We start from the raw sequence: 22,693 nt of genomic DNA on the forward strand, positions 1-22,693 counted from the left end.
GTTTTATCTCACTGGTTATCTGATCAACAGATTCATCACTGCACAGGAGGAGTGGAGCTCAGAAACATCAGAAATCAGTTCTGATGAACTGAGCTGCCCAGTCAAACTGTCCTGTGGTGCAGCTCCACCTATCAGTCAGGTGATGTAATCCATTACACCTGTTACCTGTCCAAGCCTCTCATAACATCCCTGCAACAAGTCGGTCTTAATCATGAGCTAAAGTTATTTTTTTATCAACCTTGACGGTGGCTGAAGGTTTATAGTGTCCACATTTTTACTGGCTGTAAAGTTTACGATGTGCATCCATTCCTAAATGTTTTGCTCAGATAAATGAGCTCTGATGAGGCAGAGGGAGGGACATTCCTCCAGCCATGCTTTCTCCGCTTTAATCCAACTTCAGTCCATTTGTCTAGAAGGTCCGGTTCGTTTGGGGAGGTGTGAACATGTAATCAAACTCTGATGTGGACCAAAAAAAGCTAATTCTGGTCCTACTCTGGTCCACTTCAACTCTGTTTGGTTGAAGTTAACTGTTGTGTGTTTCAAATGCAGACAGGAGGTTGGTCCAAAAGCAGGAAGTGGACTATAGCGCAGGGCATTCTGGGTAAATACAACCAAAACAAACGTGTTAGTTCAGCACTAGCAGGAGAAACGACTTGAGGTCTTTTACCAAAGATGAACAAGAGAAATCCTCCAACCGCTGAAATCTGATTTGTGTTTACATTTGGCGAAGGAAGCTGCGCTCAGTGTCTTCAGAGGTTTTTGTGTCGTAACGGTTCTTGTTGCAGCGCCTCCACAGGTGACAAGGGGAACAACTTCTTCAATTGGTTTGGTTGGTTTGACAGTGCAGTGTGAAAGCAAAACGCAGCAGCTGAAAATTTAACCATATTGGTCCCCAATCCAACCAAATAACCAGAAGGTGGCTAAACAGCCTAATTAAAATGAAGATGAACTCTGGGATGATGTTGTGGCTGTTTGGCCTTATAAATATTCTGGCAACCAAAGGAAAGTTCACCTCAGACAGGAGTCCCTGCTGGGGCTTAAATCTGTGTTACTACTGATTTAAATGGGAATAAAACTCAAATTAAGAAAAAAGGAGGAGGAAGATTAAGAACAAGAATCTCCAGCCGGTAATAAAACTCTCCAAAGCCTGATCCCATCCTGATCCCATCCTGATCCCATCCTGATCCCATCCTGATCCCATCCTGATCCCATCCTGATCGGTCCATGCCTCACCGCCACAACAACAGAGTATATGGGAACATTTTAAATACAGTTAATGCATGTTCACATATACTGCAGACATTTCAAAACTCTGATGATTTCAAAACTCTGACTCGTTCAGAAGGTCTTTATTGTGATGCTTTTCATGGCCTGAGAAACTTTCTGCTGCCTGTACAGTAATGCTTCTGAAGCTAACAGCTGGTTTCTAGCTTCATGCTGTTCTGTCAGGTTTTTTGGCCGCCTGTGTTTATCGAATCCATCGCTGAGAAATTCCATCTGAAAGATAAACGACCAAAGATCTCATATTGTTTAGTTCAACGGCTGCAAAATGTTGCAAACGCTGCCAGGCTCACAGCTCCAGCTGTCATTTTTCTGTCCGAGCACAAAAAGGTGATTTTTGTTGTTAAAACTCCATAAATTATTCTAGTTCAGCTTTGGCTTGTGTTGAACAGATGCAGCACAAAGCTTTATTTTCAGACGCCAGCTGCTGGTGAGTCGATCCGTTTCTCACAACCTTCACAGTTCAGCTGATCATCTCAATATCGTCTCTCTGATCAATTATCAGAACAGGTAAAGGAAATACTGTTACAGTCTGATGTCCCATTATTTAACAGTTCAGGGCAAAGAAAGAGGATCAGTCTGAATATTTTATTAAATATTAGAATATGAATTTATTGATCACAGCTGCATTCTACTTAATTTTAGGAAATAATTCTCAATATGTATCAGGAATATACATGAGAGAATAAAGTTAGTCTAAAGTTGATCAGTCCACTTTAACATTAACATTAAAGTGACATTATTATTGATTGACCAACAATTAATTAAAATCAGCCATGTTTTAAAAAATCTTGAGTTTTTGTCTTGCATCAAGATTATCAACCGTCCTTCTAACATGAATGGATATTTTTTCATAATTTCCTGAATTTTAAAAATGAAGTACATCTACTATATTTTAACATTTACTGTGTCAGTTTTATTAAATACTGACTGAATAAACAGAAAATTGTGGTTTTCTCACATTGTTAAATTTGACATATTTATAAAATAAACCAAACAGGAAGCGGACTGCATTTGGGCCATTTAACTTTCCTGTTCTGGGATGCTTCTGCCATGATTATTTCCCTTAGAACCATCAACGGGTTCTGTTTAAGGATGAGCAGCAGCGCCCTCTTGTAACAGTTATACTGCTTAGTTCCTTGTTATGAATAGGTATCACCACAAGGGGGCGCCTATTCCCTTTTTCTTTGGTTGTAAGAGTGACAGAGTAAGAACTAGTCTCCTACGTGTACGTAGAGATTATGAGTGACAATAAAGAAGAGGTGTGGAAAACTTTAACAGTGCGTCGTGGCTAACCCCATTACTAACTCCTCCAGTCTCCCACCGCACCGTCACACTCTTCTGGACGATGCCAAACTACAACACTGAAAGAAGGTCCAAGCGGAGGTTATCACTTAATCCATTATTTATTCTAATAAACCATTAATTTAATTAATCATAAGTCAATTATGTCCATCCCTGCTTTTAAATATCTTAAATACATATCTCTTCTAAATTTTCTCAATTATAGTATTATAAAAAATATTAGTACAAGTATAAGAGAACACAAATTTAAACTAGATTTAAACATAAAAGAGAACAGGAAACAAATATTGGATTCTCCTAAAAATGAAAATCTCAGAGGTTGCCTGTCATTCCATTAATTTAATAAATACAACTGGGCAACAACTGGCAACAACTGGGCAACAGCTGGGCAACAACTGGAAACAACTGGGCAACAACTGGCAACTTAATGCAACAACTGGAAACAACTGGAAACAACTGGCAACAACTGGGCAACAACTGGCAACAACTGGGCAACAAAAGGAAACAACTGGCAACAACTGGAAACAACTGGCAACAACTGGGCAACAACTGGAAACAACTGGCAACAACTGGGCAGCAACTGGGCAACAACTGGAAACAACTGGCAACAACTGGAAACAACTGGGCAACAACTGGGCAACAACTGGAAACAACTGGCAACAACTGGAAACAACTGGAAACAACTGGCAACAACTGGGCAACAACTGGAAACAACTGGCAACAACTGGAAACAACTGGGCAACAACTGGGCAACAACTGGCAACAACTGGAAACAACTGGCAACAACTGGGCAGCAACTGGGCAACAACTGGAAACAACTGGAAACAACTGGCAACAACTGGGCAGCAACTGGGCAACAACTGGAAACAACTGGCAACAACTGGAAACAACTGGGCAACAACTGGAAACAACTGGCAACAACTGGGCAACAACTGGAAACAACTGGCAACAACTGGAAACAACTGGAAACAACTGGCAGCAACAACTGGGCAACAACTGGAAACAACTGGCAGCAACTGGGCAACAACTGGCAACAACTGGGCAACAACTGGCAACAACTGGGCAACAACTGGGCAACAACGGGCAACAACTGGCAACAACTGGGCAACAACTGAAAACAATGTGCATGTGTGTGCGTGTTTGTGTGTGTGTGTGTGCGTGGGCCTGTGAATGTGGGTGTGTGTGTGTGTGTGTGTGTGTGTGTGTGTGTGTGTGTGTGTGTGTGTGTGTGTGTGTGTGTGTGTGTGTGTGTGTGTGTGTGAGGAATGTTCTTCAGTTATCAGTTAAAACCCTTGAGTGCAGCTCTGCTCCCCCGCTGGCATGTAAATGGCTGCTTGGCCGTCAGAGGACGATGTGTGTGTGACGAGCGGCTGAGCTTTTATCACAGAGTGGATGTCATTAAGCCACTAATGCAGCTGTGAGTTATCATGTCTGAAGGTGTTTCAGCTCTCTAACACACACAGATCACACACACACACAAGTTAAGACAATGTATCTGAAGCGGTTTTAACACCTAATTCTTCATCAGCTCAGCTCCGTCCCTCCGGCTGTTTGTGTCCAGGCATCAAAGATTTATCACATTTGATCAGATGAAGCCATGAGATCAAGTTTAGTAAACAATTTCAAACTGAAAAGCCGAGAAAGAAAGCTATGAAAAATGTTGCTCTAAGATGTTTTTCTCTACTTAAAACAATATCTTGGATATCTTTAGGAATGTAAATCAAAGTAAAAAAAAAAAACTTGAAATGTAAAAACTGTTTACACTCAGGAGTAAAATATGGGTCATAAAACCTACAAATCTACTGCTTGAAAAGACACTTGAATCAGAACAACATAGATCTCTCAAGGTGAGACTAGAGCTTTATTGTTATTAAACTAACCTGCAGTTCTACTGATTGGCCACAGAGGTCGCCATCAGGCTCCAAAACAAGCTAAACGATCCTGAAACCCTCACTGGTCTGAACGTTCAGCCTCTCACATTAAGGTCATGTGTTTTCACTGAACTCGGTTCACTCAAGATGTCTCATTAATTTTAGATTTTCCCAACGTTTATTTTCACGCCTCTCCATTGTCTCTTCATCACAAAGGTACAGCGACTCACAGACACCTCCACATGTATGTTTGTAAACGATTCAGAAAAAAGGTGGGTCAACAAACCAGGATGCGGTACCACAGGAAATGGTGCAGTAGGTCTGCCGGACCAATCGGTGGCGCTGTAACACCGCCAGAGAACAACACAACAAAAAAAAAAACAAAAACAAAAACAGAACAGCAGTGTTGCCAGGTTGGACAGGTATGCCCCCAGTTGGGCAAAGTGTTCAAATTTAGGCTGCTTTTCACAACATTTGATGAATTTTTATGAAGTTTTCAATAGTTGTAACTTTGCAACAGAAAAACCCAGAACTTGTGCATAACATGCTGAGTTCTCGCCCTCATTTCCTCAAATATGACATCATCAATGATTTGTCATTTGTTAATCAAGAGTTACTATGTCTTCATTTTTCAGCTGCAAGTTTTACAACAGAAAACAGAAAATCCCAGAGCGACTTCATAATTTAAAATAATATAATGCTGGACACTGTAAAAGATGGTGGACGTAAGGATTCCTCATAAAATAAAGAAGACAACCCTGAGTCTTCATCAGCAACGTCTAACCCTGCAACAATGTCTTCAGTCAGAGGCTTCTTCTGCCTGTTGTATTACTGACTGTTACAGGAGATCCTTCCTTCCTACAGCCATCAGCGTCTACAACTCTGAAAATATGTTTGAATTGAATTAAACTGAAATATTTTTGCACCATAATGTGGAATCATCTCTCATCTGAAGCCACGTTTCTCTTGTGAAATATCTTGGTCAAATACAACAGGATGAGCAGTTTGATCAGCTGCCGGCGCAGCTTCCATCTGAAGAAGTTGCTTTAAATCAGTGCAGAGTGAGAAGTTCTGCAAAACAGAACTTTATCTGAACAGTAACAACAGGATGAAATAGTCTGGACGACAGTTTTAAATACCAAACAAACCAAAGCCAGGTAATCCTCTGCCCTCAGCTCATCGGGGGCTTAGTAACTATTCAGGAGATAAATCTTAGAGGAAGCAGCGGTGTGCTGAACACTTCGGTGTCTCTTTCTTTTCCATTTTTTACTCCAGATTGTGTAAAACTGCCCCTGAGAGCCAATCAATGATCACGGGCTTCTGTTCTACAGCTAATCAATGAACCTTCACTAATTCTACTGTTATCTGTTCTCTTCATCTTCCTCCTGTTTATCCCACCATTCCTCCTCCACCTTCTGCTGCTCCCGTCATCTCATGACAGCAGACAATGATCAAACTTCCACTCTGATTTATTCAGCTTTTATCTAACCTACTTGAGACAATAACAGCACAAACAAATCCATCCGTGTTTGTAGCCGTTTATCCAAACAGACAACCGTTCACACACACGTTCCCAACCTCCTCAGCTCATTTCTGAATCTAATCCCTCAATCAGAAACAAAACCCAATGAAACCAGACGGATTACTGGGTTTTCCCCCGACAATACAAAGTGTTCCTCAGATCTCTGTAATTGTCTTTATTTACCTCTGGATATTCAGTAAACGCAAGTTTTTAAAATTATATTTTTATCCTCAATAAAAAAACTCTTTTAATGTGAAAAAGAAATGCACAGAGACACTATCTGTTTATCTAAATATCTGTTGATGTGGAACCAGAATCAGAACGGGAAGCAAAGAGAATCTTTGTGTCTCAAAACCAGAAAACAAAATAAGGAAAAGGAGCAAAATAAAAAATCTCATTTTCATTTTCCGCCTTTCAACAGAAAACAAACATGGCAAACGTTTTTCTGGACGGCATAAAATCAGAACAGAAACTGTAAACAGATTGATTAGAGTTTAGTCAAACCTTGTTTGTATTAGTTTCTGTTTGTTGTTTAGTGGGTCTAACATCCATCACAGCAGAAACATTTTTCACTGATGTTTCCATAAAACAGGGAAACGTTTAAATTCTTGAACATATGATTAAATTGGCAAAGACTTAAACTAAACAGGAAAGTCCAGATGTTTGATGTTTGAGTCACAGAAAGTATTTTTTTTATGTCCCTGTGGTCATTTATTTTATTCAGTCTCTCCATTTTCAAATCATTACCTCTAATCTCTGCAATCTGCATTTTCTCTATATAAAGCTGCTTCTTTGAACAGATTTCTGCTTTTCCATCACATTTCCAATCCACCTCTCAACAACTCCTGTCTTTTCCATTAAATAAAAATCATTTGAGGAAACCATCCAGGTTCTTCCTGCCAGATCTAGAACCTTATTTTAATATTTTTTAATCTTCTTCTTTAAAAAGTCCTCACAGCAGTGTGTGAGGTATCACAGCAGTGTGTTCCCATGCTAACTCTGCTGCAGTAAAATCAACGTTGGCCAAACCAAAACAAAGCCACAAAGCTGCTCATTCTTCCTGCTGCTCCCTCCTTCAGACGCAGTGTGTCACTGAGGTGTTCAGCTGCAAGCCTTATAAACTCTGCTGCCATCAGCGCCACTGCCGCCGTGCCCAAGAGCAACAGTCGGGGTTCCGCGTGAAGCCAGAGCCACTTGAGCGTCTGACCGGGTTTTCGGCGGCCCGCCGGGCCAGTCATAAATCAGGACGGCAATAATCGCCCAACGCAGCCGATAATATTTGGATAACCGACTCTGATGCAGCTCAGCGTCAAAACCAAACGGTTTCCATCTGGAGACAGCAGAGAGTGACCAACAACACCACCCACAGAGCAGAACAGGGTACCACCACCCACAGAGCAGAACAGGGTACCACCACCCACTAACACCACCCACAGAGCAGAACAGGGTACCACCACCCACTAACACCACCCACAGAGCAGAACAGGGTACCACCACCCACTAACACCACCCACAGAGCAGAACAGGGTACCACCACCCACTAACACCACCCACAGAGCAGAACAGGGTACCACCACCCACTAACACCACCCACAGAACAGAACAGGGTACCACCACCCACTAACACCACCCACAGAGCAGAACAGGGTACCACCACCCACTAACACCACCCACAGAGCAGAACAGGGTACCACCACCCACTAACACCACCCACAGAACAGAACAGGGTACCTCTACCCACTAACACCACCCACAGAACAGAACAGGGTACCACCACCCACTAACACCACCCACAGAACAGAACAGGGTACCTCTACCCACTAACACCACCCACAGAACAGAACAGGGTACCACCACCCACTAACACCACCCACAGAGCAGAACAGGGTACCACCACCCATTAACACCACCCACAGAACAGAACAGGGTACCACCACCCACTAACACCACCCACAGTGTTGTATCCATCTGTCCAAATGGTTCTAACTATTAACTAATCAGCTGCTGTCTCTGTAAGCTTCACAGGAAACAAGCGTCACTAAATAAACTGCAGACAGAACCGGGCCAGCTGGTACTGAAACAGTCCAGACGGTTTCTGTGACATTCAAACAGATTCTGAGAAACATTCCTTTGTGATCTAAAGTTCACTGGTGTTGCATTATCCTCTGAACATGCTGCTACAGTTAAAGCCTGACAGTGTTCATACTCCTTTCAGATTTAATATTATTAAATTAAAAATTCTTTCCACCAAGATTGTTCCTGATAAATGAGACAAGCATCTCCTAAACGATAAAACAATGTTAATAAATCACTTTTAGAAAAAGGAAGAAAAACAGTTTTTCATTATTTTTTTTAAAACAAGCCATCTCAAAGCTCCTCTGTAAGTTTCTCCATAATTGCTGTAAAACACACGCAGCAACATTTCTGTGCTGATCCAGGCATCAGGTTCAGTTTCAGCTGTGAAATCTGCTCAGGTTGTGAACATTCATGGCTCCAGAGTGACTCCAGCTCCAGTTTTTCCTCCTGGTGTTCAGCACCATTCCCTCCTCTGATGTTTGCTTTCCTACGGTTTCCTTTCTTCTCCTTTCACAGATCTGCTGTTTGGAGAAGTTCTGGATAAATAACGTTTGGCCTCATCGCTCCCTTCCCCAGCTGTCTAACTGATCATCTCTCATCATGAAGCTGCAGACGACGTGTTGCACTGACCGCTGACAACTGCTTTAACAAGGGACTTTACATCGCTTTTGTCTGCGAACCACTGCAGCAGTTTTATGCAGAGGCCAGATCATTCAGAGCCAAATAAAGCAACACATGAGAGCTACAAATCTGCTCTAGACATGTGGGATGGTTTGCTTTCCTGTTTCCAAAATGTATTTTAAAAACCTCCCAGAATGTCGCCAACTTTTTGAAAAATGAATTTTTTACACCTTGTCTATTATTTACAGACTAAACATCATAAAACTTTCAAATTTTCAGACTTAAAGAAAACAGCTGTTACTGAAGCTCATCACAGCAGGTGAAGCTGCTGCAGAAACAGCAGAAAGTTTGAGGAAAACATGCAGATCAAACATTGAGCGGCTAATGAAGAGCCTGCACACATGAACACATACGTGTTACTCTGACACGCCGGTCCTGCTGGAAAACCCCGGGCTTTGTTCTGCAGCGCCCTGCGGTTATCGGGCCTGCAGACTGAAGTCACACAGAGCGAGGAATGAGAGCGGCTTCGATCCGACTCACAGGGAGGGTTTAACCAAACAGCGCCGAGCTGAACGGCGGTTTCACTGCCGCCGCAGGCGACCCAAAGGTCACCGCCTCTCCTGGGACCGCCTCGCCGTTTTATGACAGAAAAATACAAATCGAGATGGACGGTGCAGAAAAATTAAACCAGAGAGCTAAAGTTAAAACCTAAAACTAAACAGTAGAGCAGGGCTGTCCAAAGTGCGGTCCAGGGGCCATTTCTGGACCTCGAAACAGCGCCGAGCGGCCCGGCAGTTGATGGAGGTTTAAAAACCCTGCTGGGGTGAAGCTTTCACTGATGGTGCAACACAAAGTATTCATCCAGGTTTCTGCTTTGAATTTAATTTCTATTAATACTAAAAAAAACTTCCAGTTGCTTTAACTAAAATGCAACCTGAACATTTTAGGCTAATAAGCAGCTCAAAACGAAGCTGGTCTGATCCCTGTTCTGTTCTTGTTACTAAAAGGACAAAAAAATTAAATAAATCAGAAGATGAAAAATTTACTGTATAGTTTGCTGTTTTGTTTTATCTGGCAAACCATTTTTGTTTCAAATCTACAGGAATCTGCCTGCTTTGCTCATTACATTAAAATATTGTGTGTTTAGTTTATTTCTTATTTAGCAGGTAAAACATTTTTTATTTTTGCTACTCAGATTCTGTGGCCTCAGAGTTCTTTCAACGGGACATTTTTAGCCCCCACGCCAACAGTTTGGACACCTGCAGCATTGACCTCCAGCTAGTTAGTCCTGCTGTGAAAAGAGTTTTTTAAATGGAGCGGATCAGAAACTCTCTCATTTTGTTGTCCAGTCGGCTCAGAGCACATTGGCTTCAGCTCCAACAGGAAACGTGGCTGCAAGCAGAGAGCTGCAACAATGGAGAGGATTACTGGAGGTAAACCAGCGCAGACAAACATGTCAGCTGCTCTCAGCCAGACGTGTCTAAAGCTTACAGCGTCAAACAGAAGGAGAAACTGTTTCACCAAACAAGACATCAAGATGGAAAACTAAACGCAATTATCTAGAAAACAAAAAATGTACAACAAAGGAAATGAGAAACAAATTTCAGAAATAGGAAACAGTTTGGTATCATAGTAATGTTTCTTTTCTGACATTAAACTGTCTGAACATCTTCCACAGCAGTGATTGCACATTTCTTGCCAATGTTTTGTACAAAACGTTTCCTTCAAAAAGGAAACTTATCATGTGACTCATCTCCACCGTAAACTGAAGCTGGCAACAGAAATCCAGAGGATATCAGGACACTTTTTCCCTAAGAGAGAGAGAAGTGGAGGAGCTGCTCAAGCTGGAGGCCATCTATCAAAATGTTTTCACAAGTTCACTTTTTCTCAGCTTCTGGTTATTCAGACGTTTTTTACAGTTCTCAGCGGCTCAAATTACAAACTCTTCCAGGGTCTTTCAGACCATCGCAGTGACCAACAAACGCTGCTGAATTAGTGCTTAACATGCAACAAAAACATCAGAAAATTATTATGTTTAATTATTCTATGATCCATAATTTGATACTACACATCTTAAAAACTAAAAACTATTATTTGCACAATTTTCAAAGGGAGTGTCAGTTCTTTTATTTATAATATTTATTTTAATTATATTCACTGTTTTTATTTTCTCTCTTTCTGTCTTTGGAATGGAAAAAAGAAAAAATGACCATAAACTCACTATAATAGAGAGAATTATGTATAAATGACAAAACCAAACAAAATATGCAGGTAGAGATTTGATACAAGTAGAAACCTGCACTGTAAAACATTTGAAGATAGTTTAACTTGAAAAAAATCAAGTCAACTAGAAAATTGTCTTGGTTTTAACTCAGAAATGAAAAACATTAGATTGTTGTACATTTTTCTGTCCTGTGTTGCTCCTGACCATAACACACAGGAGTAACACAGGACACAAAAACCGGCCGCTAAGCATCCTGGGAAATAACTCCCACTCCTTTTCCTTCTTTAAGTTTTTTGGGTGCCAACTTAAAAACCCTCATTATTCAACTCTTGGAGAAAAAATGAATAAAACGTAAATGCAGCTTATTGCTATAAGTTTATCTCACAACAATTCACACATTTAAGTTAAAAATGTAAAAAGAATTTAAGGTTTCTGAGACTGAAAGAGTCAAAGAAAACAAACAACTAAATGCGGCTCAAATGTTTTTGAGTGAACAGTAAAGAATCAAACTTAAACTGTTTGATTGGACAACTGATATTTAAAGATAATTTTAAGGAAAATCCTTATTCTAGTGTAACTACTGATAATTACAACAGAGGTCCAGAGGAAGAGCACCAAGACGTCCCACTGGATGTTACCAGAACCACAGATTGAGAAACATCAGTTTAAAAAAAATCCTACACAAGCAGAAACAGACGGTGTCAGAAAAACAGGCTGTGAAATTACAGTTCAAGAATGCAATGACACAATCAGCCATGAAAAACACTCTCCTCTCTGTCATGTACTTTAATATCTGGACTCCATTATTTAAACTGGATATTGTCAACATCAGTGTGAAAGCATGACGCAGCTCTTCATAGGAAGGACGGAAAGGGAGGAAAATAGTGGTTGAGTTTCTGGAAAGTTCACCAGAAAACGTCTGAACTTCTGCAGGAAACACAAGTTCCCATCAAAGAACAACAAGCAGAGGAACATTAATAGCTGCAGATTCCTCAAATCATCAAGGTGATAAAAACACGTTTGCCTCACTGAAATCTAAGCATGTAGAAAACCATCTGATGTTTGACAGAAACCATTAATGATTCTGTAAACACAGCGATGACGTCGGAGGCGATGGGAGCCTTTAATAAAACCCAGAGAACAAACACAAAATGATGACATCAGTCAGAAAGTAGAGCAGCGCCGAGGCGAACGCTGCAACCACAAACCGCTGCAAACAGAGTCAGGGGGAAATCTGCAGCAACGCCATGATGGACGGACTGACAAACACACACACACACACACACACACACACACACACACACACACACACACACAAAGGAAATACGTTACCATGCAGAATAAAGCCAGCATGCCGACTGGCGTTTTAGATTTTTCTCCGTCCTCAAGTGTCCCATCAGCGTCCCACACTGGCCAAATATTTTCCCTGAAGCTGTTCTGAAGTTTAGATGTTGGTCTCTTGTTTTTTCTAACTCTGCTCCAACAGTTGGGCCTCTGATGTCTCCAAAAGAAAAAGTGTGTAAAAGCCAGCGGGGAGAGGTCAGAGCCGCAAGCATCCAAGCGTTTCTCCTGTTTTTACTGCACATTCTTTTCAATCAGGACCGGCCCGAACGATCCCGCCGCGAGGCCCGGCCCGGCCCGGCCAATCAGCACAAGCCGTCCGTCTGAAAGCTTCACTCTCACTGATACAAACCCAATCCTTTATCATCAACTGTAGCACAGAACAAATTTTTTTCTAAGAGGTTCAGAAAAGTTTGCTTCTCTGTGAGATTTTAGATGTTTGTACTTTTATCTGACAGGAACTCAGACAAGAAAGCAGAAATTAAAAAATAATTATTTAACTGTAACTCACAGTCATCTACTTCCCCCTTCCCACCGCCACGCCGCCAACACCACGCTGACACTACAAACGATGCGGTTCTACAAATATTCTCACATTATCTCTTTACTTCTGTTATTTTCTTCTTTTTCCTCTTTAACTCAACATTTTCTTCTCATCTTTGAATAATTTTATTTTTCCTTTTTGTCGCTTTGTAAATCCTTTTAGTTCACTTCACCTTATAGTTTCTCTTCTCTTTTCCATCTTCCTTCGTATGGATCTTATTTGTTTCCTTTTTAACATTTCTTGACATCATATAAAATGTCTTACTTTAAAAAAAAGCTCAATAGTTTATCCCAAATGTATTTATGAAACTGAAGCTCAAGCTTCAAACTTTAAAATAAAGCATCTGTTAATTATAATCTTTCACTATGTAAGCTGTATTTATCTGTTCACTAAGCCCTTCCTCTTCAACGTTTAGTCTCTTTTTTACAGAAGAATCTCATTTGTCTGTTTATTCAGGGTTGAAGTGTAATCACCGGAGGAAAACGGAGCGCTTGTCGCGGCGCCTCGGGTCAGAGCGACGCAGGATTATTCCTCCGTAACTCTTCCTGGAAGGAGATCAATTTATCTCCTCGTAAAATACTGCAGCACCAGAAAATCCTTTAGTCTGCATCCATCCAAACGTAACGGCAAGTATCTCAATTAAAGCTGGCCCTTCCTGAATGCCATAGACAACATGACAGAGCTCCCTGATTGGCTATAGGACAGACATCACTTCCTGTTTTGGGGGCCGTCAATAAGAGCGTTTAGCAGCCGCTGGTTTTAATGAGATCTGTGTGCAGCGTTTCTTCATCGATAGACCTAATGACCGGTTGCAGCCTGGCAGCCGATACCGTGGCAACGGTTAGAGGCAGATTATCGGATCAGCGTTTCTCCAGGGCCGACGAGATCCAAAGGCTGGTTTGAGGGCCAAACAGGGTCCAAATAAACTGTGCCAAAAAACTTACTGACAGAATTTATTAGACAATAAGTGGCATCATTTTGTTCTATGAAAGGTTTCCATATAGGACCGCCCAAAACTCTTCAGTCACTCCACATTTCAGTCGAGGGAAACGGTCACTACACATTTCAGAACTTCCACACGTTTCCAGACAAAATCCATTTTCTGCCTAGATGACTTCAGGCCTACAAAACGATCTTCAGAAGATGAACGGATCTGAAAGTCAAGTCTTTAAGACAAGGAAGAACATCAGGAAGGATCAGATTACTCAGCTGATTTCTGATGCCAGGTTTTCAGCCAACAGTTCTTTTAGCTAAAATCTGCTCGTTATCTTTCAGATTTTTCATAATTTCAACTAAAGAAATGGAAATAAATCCTGTTAGCGACCGACAGCTCCTCATTAGATTAAAAATATCATTAATAAACCTTTTCCTCCTCGATGTTTAGGTTCTGTTTTCTGTTGTTAGACTCGGCCATTGTGTCCCCTCAGTTCTGCTGACCTCTGACCTCCTGCAGCAGAGAGTCTGATGTCCGGTCGGCAGCGCCTGGCTGACCTTTAGCGGCTCCGTCACCTGGGACCCATCTGTCTCTGTGTCCGTCTCCCAGCATGCCTCAGTCCCGCCCTGCTGTCTCATGCTAATGCAGCTGTTTCTAACGGCCACATTGACTTTCTCCTGCCACTGTATGTAAATACAATCTGCTTTGATCAATGCTCTGACAGGTGACATGACGGCGGCCATGACACCTCACTGCTAACACAGACATGCATCCCTCACATCCAGTTTGAACTTTAAAAATCTATTAAATGATTATATTTATCAGCTCTATGATGAGGTAAAAAAATAAAATAGACACCTTCTGTCAAAATTTAATTGGGGGATGATTGATGAGTGATTAATGACCCTAATTAATAACTTTTAATCTCCGGTCACAAGATGCCCCCCAGGATGTCTCATGACCTCAACATGCTTACATGGATTTAAGAAACTTACATGATCTTACCACAATGAAGATTTGATTAAAGAGCTCATATTCTAAAGTTTTTCAAAATCAACATGAAATATGGTTTAATTTAAAGCCTTCTGCTATTTTGTAGAGTTAACCTTATGAAACACTTTATGTTTCCATTGGGCAATGTGGGTATTGAACCCATGACCTTGGCTTTATGAGCACCACGCTCCAACCAACTGAGCTAACCAGCCACACATAATCTTGTTGATTTTCAAAATCAACATGCTTAAATATGTATTTTCCAACCATTTTTATTTTGAAGTGTTGATTTTATTTTTCACTCTTTCTTATTTTGAAGTATTGTTTGTCTGAAAGACTTTATATTTCCATTGACCAGTACGGGGATTGAACCATTTACCTCAGCGTTATCAGCACCACACCTCGTCCAGCTGAGCTAACCCAGCTGGACAGTTTTACTAAATACATGGTAACTCATAATGTTGAGTTTCCATGGATTTAAGAAAACTTACATGATCTTACCATAATGAAGATTTGAGTAAAGAGCTCATATTCTAATGTTTTTCAAAATCAATGTGTAAAATAGTTTAATATATAGCCTTCTGCTATTTTAAAGTGTTGATTATATATTTCTGTGTGCCAGTGGGGGATTGAACCCATGACCTTGGCTTTATAAGCACCCTACTCTGTCCAGCTGAGCTAACCAGCCACACATAATGTTGAGTTTTTATCAATGTTAGAAAAACTTACATGATCTTGACAAAAGCAGTGAAATTTTAAAGTTTTTCAAAATAAACCTGAATTATTAGCCTCCTTCTATTTTGTAGAGTTAACCTGATGAAACTCTTTATGTTTCCATTGGGCAATGTGGGGATTGAACCCATGACCTTGGCTTTATGAGCACCACGCTCCAACCAACTGAGCTAACCAGCCACACATAATCTTGTGTCTTCGTCAATATAAGAAAAACGTTCATGATCTTACTACAAAGATTTGAAGAAATGCTGTCATGTTTTTCAAAATCAATGTGCTTAAATGTATATTTTCCAGCAATATTTTATTTTGAAGTGTTGATTTTATTTTACACCCATTTTTATTTTCAAGTATTGATTTTATTTTGCACCTTTTTATTTTTTGAAGTGTTGATTTTATATTTTACCTTTTTATTTTGAAGTGTTGATTTTGTTTTACACCCTTTTTAGTTTTGAAGTGTTGATTTTGTTTTACACCCTTTTTAGTTTTGAAGTATTATTTGTCTGAAAGACTTTATATTTCCATTGACCAGTACGGGGATTGAACCACCTACCTCAGCGTTATCAGCACCACACCTCGTCCAGCTGAGCTAACCCAGCTGGACAGAGTTTTACTAAATACATGGTAACTCATAATGTTGAGTTTCCATGGATTTTAGAAAACTTACATGATTTTACTACAATGAAGATTTGAGTAAAGAGCTCATATTCTAATGTTTTTCAAAACCAATGTGTAAAATAGTTTAATATACATTTAACTATTATACCTCCTGCTGTTTTAAAGTGTTGATTTTATTAAAACTTTATATTTCTGTGTGCCAGTGGGGGATTGAACCCATGACCTTGGCATTATAAGTACCCTACTCTGCCCAGCTGAGCTAACCAGCCACACACAATGTTGAGTTTTTATCAATGTTAGAAAAACTTACATGATCTTGACAAAAGCAGTGAAATTTTAAAGTTTTTCAAAATCAACATGAATTATGGTTTAATTTAAAGCCTCCTGCTATTTTGAAGATTTGACCTCATGAAACACTTTATGTTTCAATTGGGCAATGTGGGGATTGAACCCATGACCTTGGCTTTATAAGCACCCTACTCTGACCAGCTGAGCTAACCAGCCACACTATCACCATTATTTGTGCACATTGATTTTGAAAAACATTAGAATATGAGCTCTACTTAAATCTTCAGTGTGGTAAAATCATGTAAGTTTTCTTAAATCCATGTAAGCAAGGTGAGGTCATGAGATATCCTGGGGGGACGGGGGGGGCATCATGTGACCGGAAATGAAAAGTTATTAATTAGTTATTAGTTATTAATCACTCATCAATCATCCCCCGATTAAATTTGACAGAAGGTGCCTATTTAGTTTTTTAGGTTAAATAGTTGAGATCAAAAAGTGTAATGATGGATGTTTGAGGTAAAGTCAGCCTCGTTCAGATCACATGTAAATATGGATCACAGCCATCAGAGCTGGATACTGACTAGTTACATTTACTCCATTACATTTACTTGAGTCATTTTTTGAAAACATTTACTTATTGGAGTATTTTTACTAATTTAATTGTGAAGCATCTCTACTCTTCAGTAAAATCTCTGGATTTTCTACCCACTGAATGAAAAACAAACTTGTTTTATTCATAAATTCACCAGACACAGAAACACACCTGCAGTTTTTGTTTGTTTTTATTGAAAAAAAACTGATTTGGAAAATTTTCTTTTGCCTGATTTTGCTATTTTTTGTTATTCATATGAATTATTGCCATTTTCAACCTTAAAATACCAAAACTTCCCACCTTACTTTATATTTTAGTCCATCTGATGATGTCATACTTCAGTAGACTTTTTATCAAAATATATTTTACTCTTATTTGGGTAATTTTCTAGACAGATACTTTTTACTTTTACCTGATTAAAATCAGATCTAAGTTGTGCGACTCTAACTTGACTGCAGTTTTTGGGTTCTCTGTCCTTCTCTGGCATCCACCTTTAGAACAGTGCAGATGTTCTTCAGCATCATCTCAGTTTGACCTGATCCAGAGTTTCTGTCGTCACCCTGATGCGTTGGGATGAACTCACCTCCCACAGGTGTCTGGTGTTCCTGACGGTCCCGGAGTGCAGTCTGTCCACCAGGAGGGGGACGCCCTGGAACGGGCCGATCCAGGTTCCCTGAGGGATCCTCTGGGCGGCACAGATCCCATAACCCAGACCGGGAACCGTACTGGTGCAGAGACACACCTGCAGTTAACGAGGAACAGCTGATTAAAACTCTGCAGCCTGGCTCTTAGATCCACAGATTAAAAATGCTGCAGCAGAAAGGATGATGGAGATAAACTGAGTTTCACTGAGAAATGTTTATGTTTCATCATCTAATCATGCTGTATTCTTATTCTTAACTTTATTCATATTTTTGTTATTTTGATTTTTTGGTTTTATTTTGTTTTCAGATTAGGTTTGTCACAATAACAATTTTTTTCTGGATGATAAATCCTCCCAGAATTTACTGCAATAAATGATAATATTATTGTTTAGAGACCATTTTCAATAACATAACGGTAATCACCTACTAATGCAAGAACACATTCTCAAAGATCAATAAACTTTAAATTCCGATAAACATTTAACACTAGAAGTGGAAGACAATTTAAATATCCAAAATAAATGAACAAAGCAACAAATAAGATGAATAATGAAGTCTCTGTAAGTAAAATTGTCCTTTAAAACAAAGTAGATTGAAGACTTTGTCATCCAGATTTTGGTATAAAGAGAAAAACAGTTAATCATGAAAATGTATTGAGCTCATTTTAATTTATTATTATTAAATGATTTATTGTGACAGGTCAAATTCAGATGTTATCTGATAGTTTACATTTGAGTCTGTTAAAGAATTCATAAAGCAAAGTAAAAATTTAATTTAATCCGTAGATTAGAGGCTTAGCAACACGTTAAATCTGTAACCTGAAAATATTTACTTTGTCTTTATGTCTGAGCCTCAAGGTCAATAGTTCACATTTCAGACGACAGACAGGTAAGTAGACGTCACCTCTCTGGGCAGATCCCTCAGCCAATCAGGGACGTCCGGCAGAGGAACAGGCGCTGCAGTGCTGCTGGTGCCCACCAGGCGGCGCAGCGAGTGAAGAGGGCCGTGCATCGGACACTCACCGTTCCTGTTATCTGCACACATGTCGCAACCTGCAGAGAAACGGAAGGATTTTACAAAGTTTAACTGTGTGCTCTCTCTTGGCGAGGTTTCCGAGTGACACTTTTGATTTATGTAGTTTGGATTACAAAACTGTGATTAGTCACCAACACATTACTCAATTATGCAGTATTTACAGCAGATCTGATTTTCTCCAGCATCTAAGTCACATATAAACTTGTTTAAAGATGTCTTGTTCGATTAAAAACTACAATGTGCTTTTAACTGACACCTGCTAACTTCCTGTTCACCAGCTATAGCTAGACACATGTTGCTAATTTAGTGCTCAAAATTTTAAAGATCAGCTCCAGAATGCTGATAATTTGACAGATTATTACAATTTCAAACTATTTCCATTTTTATTTAGATCTATTTTTTCATCATTAAGGATTTGTGAAATGTTATGTCATGCTACGCGTGAACATGACTCCAGAAATTTCTGGAAGAAACCATTAGCTTAGAGCTGCTAACGCTAGCAAGCTCAACGATAAATGGAAGCAAATCCTTCAAAGTTTATTCTTATCCCTCAAAAACCTCGCACAGTCAGAAACACTAAAGCAAAAATAAATAAATAAAACAACATAAACAATTTACAACATTTCTAAATAACTTACCAGCGTCTGCTTTTGTCAGAAACAAACTGAAACAGAAGGTTAGTACGGAGGCCTATATGGGACATGGGAAAAAATATTTTTTGCGTTCCCTCGCAAAATTTATAAATTCTTAACTCCTTGGTGCAAAATCTGACTGAAAATCGATTTATTTACTGCATGTTTATGTTTGTTTGTGTGAGGTTGAGATGGAACTGCACAAACGGTCCTTTATTAACCATTCAGACTGTCAACGCAAAAAAGACACATTCAAAACTGTCAGATATGACTTTATTACCCCATGAAAACAACTCACAAATAGTTCAGATAGTTTGGATATATATTATATTTTCTTTCTTTTCTTCTTACAGAAAGTTTGTTTACATCTTAGAGGAGATGGAAAGAAATGCAAAGCCCATAGTTGGCCTGTTTTGCGTTTGCATTTTGCAGAAAGGTTTGTGCTGCATTTCTATCTAAAAGAAGAAATAAAACTTCAGATATCTCACAAACATGGATAAACCTTACAAACCTTATATTATAGCAAAAAGTACTATGGCCACTGTGAGAATGACTTTCAGTGTTCATTTATGCCGCATGAACTGATCAGTACATTATTGTGAGGGAACACAAAAGAAAAAAATAATTTATTTGCTTAGGCTTTTTTGGCCTGTTGATATATTTTATTTATATACTAGTCTGGCATTTCATTTAATAATGTGTTTAGTAGGGGTTTTTTTTGTTGGGTTTTTTTTAAGTTAGCATTGTTTGTTATTTTGTTCAGTATTAGATTTTTTTGTGTGTTTTTCATTCACCTTCTTTAAAAACCTGATTTTCTTCAGTTTTTAATCTGCAGGCCTTATAATAATCTACAGGTCTACAGCTTGGCCCAGTCTACTTTAAAACCTTTTTTTAGACGCTCCACGGGAATAATTTCGTCCCTGACTGTGTGAAAAACTGAAACTGATGAAAAAAGGATCCTGTTTCCACAATAAAGTCCAAATGAGGGGAAAAAGTCCTCTGTGGTGTTTTTCTATGCTAATGTAGCGCACAAAATATTGCCTGGAGTTAGTGAGTGTCAACATTTACTTACAGATGCAGTCTGACAGTAATGGATGCTAATTGACTGTAGCAACATAATGAGAGATGATTATCTGGACAGAAAACTCCCACAAAGGCTGAGAGAAACAGGATGTGAATGTTATTTTTTCTGACTTTCCCAAAATGAAAACATTTTCCATTTGATAGACTGGCAGCTGCTTTTACACCATGATGAATGGAAGTTAATTAAATCATATTAAAGTCATTTATTAACCGCAAAGTGCAGCTCTGGTTTATGGCTGAGGAAATGGGAAAAATTCTCCATGTGTTTCTTTTAATGATGATTTTTTGTTTGTTTTTGTTTTGATTTTAAGGACAGAAACCTGGGATTCACCTAAAGTGGAGACCTTTGCCTGAGTACTCAAAATGTTTCCATATGAGTGCAAGAAAACTAACAAAATCATTTAATGGCCAGAAGCTTTGCAGGGATATGGTAGTTGTGTTTTAAATACTTTCCGTTCTAGTAAGTTCATTACAAAAAGCTTTCATAGTGGTATGAAAAAAACTGTAAAAATCTATAAAGGAGTGCAGATAAAATCCATCCACTGGTATAATTATCAGCCTAGTTGCTCTAAAACCTGTGCTAAACCATCTTCCTCTATTGCTAGCAAAGAATCATGCAACCATCATGGCATCAAAATGACAGAAAACTGCTGCTAAAAGTATTTCAGCTGAAAAAACAGGTTTATGGATCATCAGAAAGTTCAAGATACACAGAACCCTCAAGGACGGGTTTCAGATTCTCCAGGAAGTACAAGGATGGAAAATCAGGCCCAGTTAGATTTGAAACAGAAAAACCTAAAATAAATCATTCAGAACAAGAAACGACTCTGATAAAAACAAAACACAGAGTCACAGAGGCGACTGAAACCCAAATCAGACTTTTTCACGGTGACCCAGTTCTGATGTCCAGTGTGCGCCACTTCCAAATGTGGATCTAAATCAAATAGGTATGTGATTGTTTTTGAAGCGTCTGCAGCCTGAGCAGTCATTTCACATTCAGTCTGACTTTTAGGCCGTTGTTGTGAGACATGCGTCCGAATTCTGCACCAGAAGAAGCCAGAAGTGATAAATCAGGATGTAAACAATGGCTGAAAATTATGATTACAAACAAATGAAAGCAGTCTGAATCAGTGAAAAGCATCACATCACAATCCCACCATGATGAGAAGTTTCTCAGGATAAATGATAAACCAGATGATAAAAGTCCAACCCGACCTGGAAGACATACTAACAGCTACGAAGACGTTTTATTCTGTTCTTTCTGAAGATGAACCTCCTCACACCGTCTCAGGATTACATCCACAGCTAACATCCTGAACGGTACGGTGTGGTGCTGATAATGCTGAGCCGGGTCAGAGCTGAAAACGGGTCGTTCATCAGTGGTTCAGGCTCGGTACTCCGGTCCGCCTCCAGCAGACGGACCGAGTCGCTCTGTTCCCAGAACTCTCAGAGGAATCTGAGGGAAACTTTCTAATTTACAGGATTGCTGTTGAGAGGGTTTTAATGTTTGCTCTAATTGAAACATTTTACTCTGTAGTAATGAGAATTAGCCGGTTTCACAACAGGCTCTGGACTCCCATCTTAAGATTTTGCATGGTTTCCTGACCTGCTGCCAGCTGAAGCATTAAAACCAGAGGCTCAGTAACAAACTCCTGGACTCTCCCTCAGTCCAATCATCTGATGATGATTATGGATGATATCTGCGTTTGTTTGCAGTTTAGATGAAGAGCGGCCACACACTAAGCCCAAACATACTTATCGGATCCGGACTCTCCTGCATGACACTTTCTGGGCTCCTCGCTGGAGGCAGCAGGAGTCGGTTGAACAAATAAAAACCTTTATTGGTTAAAGGTGAGACAGAAGCAGTTTTAGCCCACAGAAAAAAATGCTTGAAAAACAGCTAAAACCCCCCAACTCAGTTAAAATGGACTCTTTAGAGAAATAAATTATGCATCTATGCAATAACACAGCTAATGCCGAGTACAGAACCCGTCAGAACCGGCAGGCGTTCCTCTGAAGCAGCAGAAACTAAACATACGATCACAGAGGTCCTCATGACATTCCAGTCACTGATTGGATCATTTTCACATCAGATTTAAGGTGTTTTCACACCTGGTAGTCCGGTGGACTGTGCAGTTGGTCCGCTTAGCGTTTACATATGCATTCAAACCGAACCAGAGTTCACTTCAACAGAACCGATACCGAGGTCGGTGGGTGGACCAGAGTTCACTTGGTTTGAATCAGAGTTTGATTTCACGTTCACACTTCCCCAAGAGAACTGGACTTTCTAGACAAATTAAACAAGTGGGAATAATCCTTTGGGCATTTTCAATAAAGTTTCAGCAACTTTTAAGTGA

At 39.7% G+C, this 22,693-nt stretch overlaps 1 protein-coding gene across 2 annotated transcripts in view; it reads right to left on the bottom strand.

Annotated features, from left to right (window-relative positions):
* prdm6 (PR domain containing 6) overlaps positions 1–22,693 on the bottom strand; it is a 94,124-nt gene that overhangs the window by 64,816 nt on the left and 6,615 nt on the right. For both annotated transcript variants that reach the window (XM_044112171.1, XM_044112172.1), the window contains exons 3-4: positions 18,490–18,638; positions 17,526–17,684 (exon numbers count right to left, since the gene is read on the bottom strand). In XM_044112171.1, coding sequence (XP_043968106.1) covers positions 17,526–17,684; positions 18,490–18,638 — 308 coding nt within the window. The remainder of the gene's footprint in view (positions 1–17,525; positions 17,685–18,489; positions 18,639–22,693) is intronic.

Source organism: Gambusia affinis, linkage group LG03 (genome assembly GCF_019740435.1).
Source record: "Gambusia affinis linkage group LG03, SWU_Gaff_1.0, whole genome shotgun sequence".
NCBI lineage: Eukaryota > Metazoa > Chordata > Actinopteri > Cyprinodontiformes > Poeciliidae > Gambusia > Gambusia affinis.